The 12,015-nt window shown below is 35.7% G+C and overlaps 1 protein-coding gene across 1 annotated transcript; it reads right to left on the reverse strand.

Moving 5' to 3' along the window:
- Positions 1-8,256: 8,256 nt before the first annotated feature.
- LOC147548514 (uncharacterized) lies at positions 8,257-9,354 on the reverse strand. The gene has a single exon (XM_086668067.1). The coding sequence runs from the start codon at positions 9,352-9,354 to the stop codon at positions 8,518-8,520; it is 837 nt and encodes a 278-aa protein (XP_086524193.1). The 3' UTR covers positions 8,257-8,517.
- Positions 9,355-12,015: the final 2,661 nt, after the last annotated feature.

Below are 12,015 nucleotides of genomic sequence, written 5' to 3' on the forward strand. Positions count from 1 at the left end.
CTTTTTCTTCTTCGTATTCTTCTTCTTTTTGTCTTCTAAGTTCGTGATTGCCGCCATCACCTTCGTAAGATCATCTCCACCATTTCCTTTGTCAAAAGTTAAGTAGGTCTTGGATCAAAACTATCAAAAGTAACCATCTTCATATAGAAATGAAAATAACAATAAATCATTCATGGCCGCTAGAAATTCGATTAGGGGGTGTAAGTCAAATAATTCGTGGGTTCAGATGTTGTTTTGACCAAGATGTTTTCTTTTGGTTCAGATCGGTGGTTGTTGTACCCACACCTACTATTATTTTGTGTTGACGATGAATCTGAAGAAATCTCTGTATTCTTCTCATCTTTCTTTCTTTCTCTGTCTCTCACTCTCTTTAAAATTGAAACTCTAATTTTGATGATGATGAATCTGATGTTGATGATTATGTGAACCCAAATCTGAAATCCTAATTTTTTGATGATGAAAAAGATGATTTTTTTTTTCATATTTGAAGAAGAAATTTCATTTTTTTTTGTTATCGAGTTTGCAAGATCTGCAACTCAAGATTACATCCTACAAAGCTGGCAAATCCAGTTTGCAATTTACATCATGCAACCTCAATTTGCAATTTACATTTTGAAACCTCAGTTTACTGTTTACATTTTGCAATCCCAGTTTGCATTTTCTGCAAACCCAGATTGTAGAAATTAGTGAAACATCTTTTCTAAATATATAAAAATTTCATAGAAATCAGACATCTCAAGAAAAAGTTATATATTTAAAGTTAAAAATAATATAAAAGATTTAGTTACACAAAATGACAAAAGTGTCTTTTAACTTGAGTAATAATTATGAAATGTTTTGTGTTTTTTTTTTTTACTTATTTTCAATATTATTTTGACCGGTTTGATTAAAACCTCTATTAATTAAATCTAGCAGGTAATTAAAAAAACAAAAGTTTGAATTCAGAATTGAGAGAACATTCATATTTCCTAAACCTAGCCTAAGCATAGGAGATTGGGTCTCCCACTTAAAATACCATTAGAATTAAAATGTTCTTATAAAGATCTCTAATTATCTTAGTCGTCACTTTTTGTGTTTCGACCATATGAACTTTTCTTTGGTAACTTCCTAATAACTATTTTTTTTCTATCAAGTTACATGTAGATAAATAAAATTTGTAGAGATTTATATCGAAGACACAAATAAAAGGACCCTTATTCTGTCATCTAAGAAAGAAAATCTCATATTCATATCTGACAAAACTTTTTCTTGGCTTTTATCTTGGAGATGCTCTTACTCATGCACATTTCAATTATCTAATAAAATAGGTTTCCATTACATAAAATCCATGTACAAGATTCTTCTTTTCATTTAATCTAAATAATATATAAATAATTACAAATTTTAATTTTTCGATGAGTCTTAATTCATCGTCACGTGGCCCTCATGCACTAATTAAATGTAATTTAAAATGAGAAATGCGTAGATACCATCCTGTTCATTTATAGATGAGTAAAACTTCAAACATTAAAATATATATTGATCTAAAATTATTTGAGCTTGATTCAAGACAAATTTGTTTGCTTGTCAATAAAAAATTGGGGAGGCGTTTTAGTAAAATTGAGTGTCAAGTAGTGGCAATTTGGACTTTTAGTATGTTATATGAGAGGGTGGAGGGCAAAACGTGAAAACGAGAAGCTCGTGGGATGTTATTTGATGGGAGGAGAAGTAGGGACTGACATAAGATTTTACTATTATTTGTCTTGGAATATAAGATGAAAAAACAAGAAGAGAAGAGGATGGATCAAACAAGAAACTCTCTCATGTTTGACTTTATCACATAACGTGTTGCCCGTGGGATAACACAATCTAATAATGCTCCTTTATAATCTTAACCTAAAACTAATCAAGTATCATTTTGTACAACTTTTGTTAGATCCATTTTTCAAACTTTCACCAACTCCTCTCTGTAAACATAGTACAAAAATGATGGTATGCCGGGCTAGTCTCCCGGCTAAATCTCGACAGGGTGACGTGACCGATCCAGATTTAGAGAGACAAAATTCTCTCTGTAACTGGATATGCCATGTCATCCGTCTGGAATTTAACCGGGAGACTAGTCCGATATACCATCACAACTCAACATACTAAGACTTCTCGACCTATGCATTTTTTTTGTGCCACGGTTCGGTTTGCCCCTTTCGAGTTGCTATTTGATGTTAGGTTGTTGAAAGATGGTTTAATATAGAACTAAAAACATTATTCCTTGAACTAGTTTTTCTTTAATAAGAGAATAAGCAAGAAACAGGTTCCGATGTCTCGATAGACAAAAATACATGAAAAATATATAAATACGATTAATATCTCATCTAAGTATATCACATTCCAATTTGTGTTGTTGGGTCTAGTTATTTTGTGAACCAGGAAGCCTTAAAGTATACTATTACCTTGATTTTTTTTTGCTCAAAAAGAAAAACTAGATTTTATTCATAAAACATCATTATTTATACAAGATAGTTATTGAGAAGGTATATAATTCTGCAACCTCTATGTTCATAATATTATTTTTCGTCGTCTAATTTGAAGATATAAGAGAGAATAGATTGTATACTCATGGAATGGTATTGGGTTATCCTTTAATGTCATCTGCCAAGCTCTTTGAGTCAGTCTCTGATGTGATACTGTAAAAATCGTTTGAGAAGGTATATAGTTTTCCAACATTCCCATTTATTATTGAAGTTGTCTGCTGATCATTTAAGGTACTGGATAAAGGGAATCAGGGAATGTGAAATCAACAAGTAATCAGATCTATATTCTAGAAATAAATGAGTAATTGATTCAACTTCTTGAGTGCAACAAATACCTTGATTTGCATGTAGTTTTTGTCATTTTATTGCATAAAGTTGGTATCTCGTGAAACATATCGTTCCACTTCGACGTACCAACTTAGATAGCATGGTATATGATGTAAAACATACCTAATCAGTTGACTCGGGCTCTAGATTCATGTGTCTAATTTGTAAGAACGCATTGAGGCAACGTGTCTTGACTCCTTTGTCACCAACAATGGTAAACATCTTGACGGACGATATAAGAATGTTGGCTATGACTCTGTGGCTAAGACATGATATTAGAGAATAAACTGTAAAAAACTCTCGTCTTCTAAGACAACAACATGAACATTTCTTTCTTTTGCTTATGAGGGGGACAATGCATCTGTCCCGCTCAAAAGTTGTGAAATAGATACTCAAACTGCAAGTAACGTGATGGAGTTCATCACAGTGCGGAGAAAAGGCCAGACTGCGATGAGCCGATGGAAAGCTCCAACCGACTCTTGTAATCGGAATTTTCATACTCCCTAATTTCGTAGTCGGGCCAGCCTTTGCCCAAAGCGAACAAAGCCTCACTTTGGACTGCCAATTTTTAAAGGCCCCATCTGAATCAATTTTAATAAGAAATCAAGTTGGGCTGCGTAAAAACTAAAAAGTCTCAGAGTTGTTATGGCCTTATGGGGCTATTCTCACATATCAGACAACGGGTGCTTTTAGTTTTTATGTGGTCCAAGTTGATTTCTTATTTAAACTCATTCAGATGGGCTCCTTAAAAGTCGGCGGCCCAAAGAGAAATTTTGTTCCCGTTGGGCCAGAGCTAACCTGTTTTACGGGCAATATTTATTTATATGTGGAACAAGTGATAGTAGCCCAAGCATTTGGAGAACCAGGTTTGTAGACTATGGGCGAAGAACTTCCTAACATGGTGGGAAGTTATATATACACCCAAGATTTTTCTATAGCAGGCCACGTCTAGGCACCCTTCTGAACAAAAGTTACATGTATTGGAGGGAGGTTTATAGAGGCGCCTTTAAAACTAACCTATACTGAATCCTTTTTTTTATTTTACTTTTTAATATTGACTACAATGGTCATTACAAAAGTCATTGATACATAGATACGATTTGATAAGCACAATAACTGCCGAATTATTACTGGCCTAAAGCTGACGAAACTAATGGCCTAAAGCCCGACGGATTTATACCCAAATTCAATATTCCTAGATTTGCACTTCTATGGAATCGAACTTGAAACTTCCATATTGCAGAGTAGATGTACTTACCAATTGAGCTACCAGTTGTTGGTGAATCTATTACTTTGTTCTTAGTCTATGTTGACCATTTCTTACTAACTAAATTCGACCTTTCTTATTTGAGGTGTCATTTCTCGTCTTAATAAACAATTGGCTATGACAGAATTGAGAGTTGTTCATCCATTCTTAGGCATGGAATTTGCTCGAAGTTCATCTTGTTCATTTTTAAATCTGAATAGAGTTTCAAATGAATTTACGTCTGCACTTATACCTCTGTTACTGGCAAAAGTAGTAGTTAGATAAACATTTTGTAAAATGTTTTAGTAAAAAAGTTAGGTGTCTTGATTTTGAAAATAACTTGTTCTGATAATTTTTTTCAGAACACTTTTAACATGAAGTTATTTGTTGGAAACATTTTACAAAATATTTACTTTTTTATCTTGTACATTTTTAGATTTGAGTAGAGCTTCAAATGAAGTTACGTCTGCACTTATATCCATGTTGGTGGCAAAAGTAGTAGTTAGATAAGCATTTTGTAAAATGTTTTAGTATAGAAATTAGGTGTTTGTATAACGAAGAACATTTAACGATTAAGATTTATGGCTAAAACACTATAAAAAATGTTAACGAAAACATGATTGTGGCTAGGGGTAGGAATCGGGCGGATATGGGTGCCCGCGGGTAATGATGTGTCGGGCTGGGGGGGGGGGGTCGGGTAGAAATCATCTTTGACTATTAGGGTAGCGGGCGGATTCAGGCGGGCATTTCACAGATATCTCATGCTCAAAGCCCGCCCAAGCCCATTTAAGTATGCGTGTGAAACGGGCATTGGGTGATCGGGTATTGGGTCCATTGAAAATTATCAAGATCATACTAAAAATTGATATCAAATCTTCACAAAACTTATAAATCAAGCATGAAAGAACTACTCAGATTCGGTTACATAAGAAATCAACAACTGATATAGATGAGTATAAATCCATATGTTTATTATTGATGTATACAACCTATATCTAAACAAATCTACAACAAAACTGCAAAGACATGTTACAGACTAAATAGATATATTATAGATTTAGAGAAAAAGATGTAAAATTATACATAGATCTTATAATAGAGATCAAAGAGAAAGAAAAAGAAGTATATTTCTATATGCAAACATGAGACTTGGATCTTTTCCACTTTTTGCTTGTCTTTCTATGTTCTGTTAGTTCTTATTAATTCTTCCTTCACACCAAAACAATCTTAAAAATTGACCACTTCAAAGAGATAAAAGGTGATCCAAAGAATTTATTTAATACAGAAGGAGACTAGAATGAGAAGAAGCCCTACAAAACAAGAGAGAAACAGCTAGAGAGACAAGGCTTGGATTCTCAATTATCTTTCGCTCTCTATGCTACCAAATTTTACAACTTCCATTTGTTAGTAAATATATTAACCTTATACATGCATATAGTCAAATACAAAACCACCATATAATATGTCATGTATAATATAAACTAGACATGCTCTCCACAAGATTCAAAGAGATTAAACTTAATCACGGAAGCGTACCTTGATCCATAGCTTGAAGATGGTTGGGTAGGGTTGATCTTCCGCTTAGTTCTTCTTCCTTTAGAACCTCTCTTGTGATGAAGGGATTTCACACTTTAACCAAACTTGTAGAGATTAGGGAAGAAGCCCAAATGGGGACCATAACCCCTATTTATAGACTTTTATTTCTAATTTGGCCCCTCATCAAATTAGAAATCACTTAATGGTCTCTACACGTTTATTCCATGACACTTTGATACCTACTAGTCAAGTCAATCCATATTAGACCACTTTACGACTTGACAATTTACTGAGATAGCCATACACATGTCTATACATATGTGAGCCCACATATATTGGAATTTCTTCCAACAATCTCCCACTTGGGCCACATATGCTATCCAGAAATGTGTACATCCTTATGAGCTCAAAATGTGCTATCAAATATTAGGTATCCCAAACAATCTGGTCCATCAGTTGTGCTAGTATGGGATTAAAGGGACTTTCGTAACATTCAATCGTCACTAAATCCATCAGTAGTCACACATACCAACATAACCAAATGACATAGATCAATCATGGACGCGTAGCATGGAAATTACATGCAATGTGATCTTACCATGCCTATTCCCAACTGGTCCTACCGAAACTTTATTGAGATCAACCTTAACATAATATCACAGAGTGTAAAATAACTGAATACCTTATTTCTGCAGAAAATATCCAAAACATAGTGCAATGTCTAAATAACACCAAACCATATGTGTACAAACTCCCACTAAACCTTATTACCATATAGTGATATAACACCAATGAGAACAATGTTCTCATTAAACACCTTCGGTGTTAATCCCTCAGTTAGCGGATCCGCAATAATGGAGTTTGTCTTAATATGCTCTATAAGAAACCCACTCTATGTTCTTTTATTCACAACCGAGAACTTTATATTTTAGTTCTCATTGTTGTTAATATGAAACAGATGCAAAATAATTGTCACAATATGACTTAAATGGTATTTTAATACCCTTAGAATGACATTTTTAGTGACAAAATACTGCAATCCTAATCCAAAATTGGATGTCTTAAAACTGCTACAAGTTCTATTACATGATCCAAAAGAAGCTATGAGTGTTTAATTAACACTCTTCCTAACATAGCTCTTTCAGTAAATAGACGAATGTAGCCTTATACTGATTTTGTAATTATTTGCATCCACTATAGTCGGAATCAAATGCTATATGATCTCCCAGAGGATCCGACTTCTTGTATGTGAGCATATAATCTTTATTTCTCTGTTAGTATCTGAAAACCCTTTTGGCTGCTTTCCAGTGATCCATTCCAGGTTTACTTACATATTTGCCTAACATAACGACAATGAATGCTATATCTGAACGTGTACAAACTTGAACATACATCGGACTCCCAACTGCTGAAGCATAAGGAATATGTTGCATTTCTTTAATTTCCAGATTGGTTTGAGGGCACTTGTTTAGACTAAATTTTTCTCCTTTAGCGACTGGGGGGTCTCCTGGTTTCGACATATAAAACCTGGAATACCAAGTTACTCCCACTGAACTTGTGATACACACAATCCTCAACAATATTTGTCTCAAAACCAAATGAGACTACAACTTGTTGAAATTTGTAGTACCACTGACGGGAAGCCAGCTTGAGCCCATAGATGGATTTCTTTAATTTGCAAACCATATATATTGTTTCATCAATGTCTCCATTGAGAAACGCCATTTTGACATCCATTTGATGTAGCTCAAGATCAAAATGTGCTGCAAGTGCCATAATTATCCTAAAAGAGTCTTTCAAAGAAACCGGAGAGAAAGTCTCTTTATAATCTACGCCTTCCTTTTGAGTGAAGCCTTTAGCCACAAGACGAGTCTTATATCTCTCCACATTACCTTTCGAATCCCTTTTGGTTTTAAAAAATCCATTTGCAACCAATGGGTTTCTTACCTTCAGGTAATGGGACAAGATCCCAAACTTGATTGTCTTGCATTGATTTGTGTTCTTCATTCATGGCGTTGATCCATTTTTCAGAGTTAGAATCCTGCATGGCTTGACGAAAGTTGATTGGATCATCTTCTGTCAATCCACCTGTGTCCTCATGTTCTTAGAGATATACTACGTAATCATCCAAAATAACACTTCTCCTCTCTCTGTTGGATTTCCTTAATGGCACTTCCTCTTGAGGTTGTTGAGTTTGTTCTTCAGGAACAACTTCCTGAACTGGAGTGGGGAGTTGTTCAACATTGTCTTCTAAGGGTTCCAAATCTCCTTCTTCGACAATCGTACGCATGAAGATTGGTACATTGTCAGAAGTATTAGTAGGGATCACAATCGATTCCTCCTCAAAGACAATGTCTCTGACCTTATTTCTCCCCCCAAACTCAACATCCTCAAAAATACTGCAGTTCCCGTTTCAAAAATAGACTTTCTTGTGGGATCATAAAATTTGTAGCCCCTAGATCGCTCCGAGTATCCAATAAAGTAGCTGCTTATTGTTTTGGAGTCCAAATTCTTTTCGTTCGGCCTATAAAGCCTTGCCTCAGATGGACATCCCCAAATATGTAGATACTTTAGACTTGGCTTTAGCAACTGCTTTAGATGGTACTCTATTAAGGATTTAAGCTGCTGTCTTCAAGGATGTATAGCTTATCATAAGCACTTAGGGAACCAGTACCACACTTATTTGAATTTAAAGAAAGACTAAACTGATTGTTTCCAAATGAACAATGATAACCAAATTTGTCCAAAACAGAAACTGAAACCAAATTTCGTCTGAATGACGGTACAATAAAAGTGTCTTTCAAATCCAAATAAAAACCAGTTCCTAATAATATCCTGAAATGACCCGTTGCCTTGACCTCTACCGCCTGCCTGTCTCCCACATAGATGTATCTTTCACCATCAATTGGCTTTCGGTAGCTCAGACAACCCCTTTTTGGCACGCCAAGTGGCATACTCGGTACATTCTTTCTTCATATGCCCAGGTTTTCCGCAAAAGAAACAACCGTTTTGTTCCTTAGGCTTCTTTTGCTCTGGACCCTTAGCAGCTTCATTATCCTTCTTCCTTTTCTTGCCCTTCCCTTTTGAGGTACTGGCCAAATGAGCACTTTCAGAGTTCTCATGCTTCACTCTTTCCTCTTCTTGCACACAATTTGAAATGAGCTCATTAAGAGTCCACTTCTCCTTCTGACAGTTGTAACTGACCTTAAATTGACCAAATTGTGCAGGAAGAGAATTCATTACCAAATGCACGAGTAAGTCCTCAGACAGCTCGAGCTTCAGTGCCTTAAGTTTGGAAGCTATATGAGACATCTTCATGATGTACTCCCTTATGTTTCCCTTGCCTTTATACCTCATAGAAGTCAGGTTCGCCAAAAGCGTTCCTATTTCTGCCTTATCGTTCTTTTCATACCTTTTTTCGATTTCGGCAAGGAAATCAATGGCCTTAGTTACCTCAGCAGAGATTGCGCCTCGAAAAACTTCTGGAATGCCGCGCTTAATGATCATGAGACTCATGCGATTGGAGCGATCCCACCTCTCATAGTGTCTCCTTTCATCAGGAGAACTATCATCCGTAAGAGGGGCAGGTTGCTCCACCCTAAGTGCAAGATCCAGATCCATGCAGCCCAGAACGATCAAAACGCTCTCTTTCCAGTCCTTAAAGTTGTTCCCATTGAGAATAGAAATGTTGTTAGCATTCATTGGTATATTTGCAGCAACCACACAGAGAATAGACATAATAAATTTACATGTTCACATCATAACTAAAGTGAGATTTAAAATTTAAACAATAACTAGATACAAAGCAGAATACCGAGCACAACATTAACATCAAGTCTTTGGACAGTAATACTAATTTGTAAGTGGTATCTCTGTTGCAGTAATCAAACATAGACGATAAATCCTGTCAAACAATAAGTCTATCTTTGGACCGACTCATTATTCACATGGACACCTTACAATCATCTCACATTTATCACCGCAGGTGTATATGTAGTTCGGCCAAATATTAAACTACCTTTGGGTCGACTTAATATCCGCATGAATTTACATATACACAACCTACTCCAACATTGTCATGGAACTAATCTACATAAAAGAGGTCACTTTGGCGACATTTTACTTCAATTAGTTCTATCGAATGTCGGATATTATTTGAGGGATGTATCAGTTATTAGTTGTTTAAATTTTACAAAATAAATGTTCAAAAAAGAACCTTTAATTTGGTCTGTAATTGACCCAGTCAGATCTGTCTGACTCAATAAGTCAGACCGGTCTAACACACTAAATGATCTGTCTGACTGAGACCAATCAAACATGTCTGACTCAACCGAGTCAGACCATTCAGAACTGTTTGACTCAGCCGAGTCAGATCTGAGTCAGGTATGTCTGACTCGGTCCGAGTCAGACCTGAGTCAGGTCTGTCTGACTCGGTCCGAGTCAGACCTGAGTCAGGTCTGTCTGACTCGGTCCGAGTCAGACCTGAGTCAGGTCTGTCTGACTCTGTCCGAGTCAGACCTGAGTCAGGTCTGTCTGACTCGGTCCGAGTCAGATCTGACTGACTCGGTCCACGTTCCAATTAATAAGGAACGTGGGCACCTTCCATCCCCACTTTAAAGTGGGGCGTTACTAACAGTAGCCCCACTTTAAAGTGGGGATGCTTAGTAACGCACCCCACATTAAGTGGGGTGCTGTTTTAGTTCCCCACTTTAAGTGGGGAATTAAAACAACTTTAATGTTTTTTTTTTTTTTATTTTAAAAAAAAACATGAACTTAATCCATAAAAGAAAAACTTGATCCAAATTTTGATAAATAATAGTTTAATCTAATACCAAAATTTGACAAATAATGTGTTTAATCCAATATGTTTCCACATAATTTTGATAAATCAAGGATTTAAATCAATATCAAAATTTTAATAACATGTGTTTATACTAAATTCATTGTGTCTATAAAACTTTCAATCCAAATATGTAAGATCATTATGTTTCAATTTTATATCAAAACTTTGATCCTTAAATATTGAAATGGAACCAAATCACATGATATAAATATTTATATGTCAAAATAACCTATCTACAAATTATCTGAACTTAATTTTCATGGAAGATCATGATAACCCCAAGTTTTAGACATAAGAAAACCTTGATATATATTCAAAAGATAAATCAAATACCATAGACTCCTAAATTTCTCAATGAACCTTAAAATTGGAGTGGCTCTGATACCAATTGTTAGTAAATATATTAACCTTATACATGCATATAGTCAAATACAAAACCACCATATAATATGTCATGTATAATATAAACTAGACATGCTCTCCACAAGATTCAAAGAGATTAAACTTAATCACGGAAGCGTACCTTGATCCATAGCTTGAAGATGGTTGGGTAGGGTTGATCTTCCACTTAGTTCTTCTTCCTTTAGAACATCTCTTGTGATGAAGGGATTTCACACTTTAACCAAACTTGTAGAGATTAGGGAAGAAGCCCAAATGGGGACCATAACCCCTATTTATAGACTTTTATTTCTGATTTGGCCCCTCATCAAATTAAAAATCACTTAATGGTCTCTACACGTTTATTCCATGACACTTTGATACCTACTAGTCAAGTCAATCCATATTAGACCACTTTACGACTTGACAATTTACTGAGATAGCCATACACATGTCTATACATATGTGAGCCCACATATATTGGAATTTCTTCCAACACCATTTCCATATGATAAATAGTTAGGGATGCTTCATTGGATAGTTTATATATCTTAAGAGAAGCCCTAAATCTAATGGATAGAATTACGTGCACTATCCTTGGCTCTATAGTGAAGTATAATGGACAGATAAGTGGTGGGCATCTATAGGCACCCGTCGGGTGAACATATCGGGCTCGGGTGTGGGCGGGGTGTCGGGCAGAGCTTTTCACCCGAGCCCGCCCATGAAAAATCACCGGGCTGGGCGGGTAATACCCAGCTTCGGGTGCATGCGTCCATGGGCCTTGTCGGGCGCGGGTAAACGGGACGAGTATCGGGCTTCCGGGTATAATTCCTACCCCTGATTGTGGCTGTATAACGAAGAAAAATTAAGCGACACGTTACATGAAAAATGAATACTAACAGTGTTGGAATTATACAAAATGTTGTTTGTTACAAAAAATGTTTAAAACATTTGTAACAATGTTCTCAACACAACCATAATCGATAGGCGAAATCTTCAAAACTTGTACGGGATCGAAAATGTTAGAGAACTATAAGATTGCAAAGAGCTTTTCGAAAAGCTTTGACACCATTGATAAATGTTTGACCAATATCAGTAAATATTTCGCCCCAAGATTCAGAAATAAGCTTTTTGTCCTTCGTTTGAGAAATATCAATTGCTCTATCCTTTTCCATAGA

This window comes from Eschscholzia californica, unplaced genomic scaffold (assembly GCF_041429995.1).
Source record: "Eschscholzia californica isolate CP2 unplaced genomic scaffold, dmEscCali1.0.p SCAF_3, whole genome shotgun sequence".
NCBI classification, from domain to species: domain Eukaryota; kingdom Viridiplantae; phylum Streptophyta; class Magnoliopsida; order Ranunculales; family Papaveraceae; genus Eschscholzia; species Eschscholzia californica.

Bases quoted from the DNA above. Each gene is read 5' to 3' on its own strand.
- LOC147548514 (XM_086668067.1), bottom strand. From the start codon at position 9,354: ATGTCTATTCTCTGTGTGGTTGCTGCAAATATACCAATGAATGCTAAC.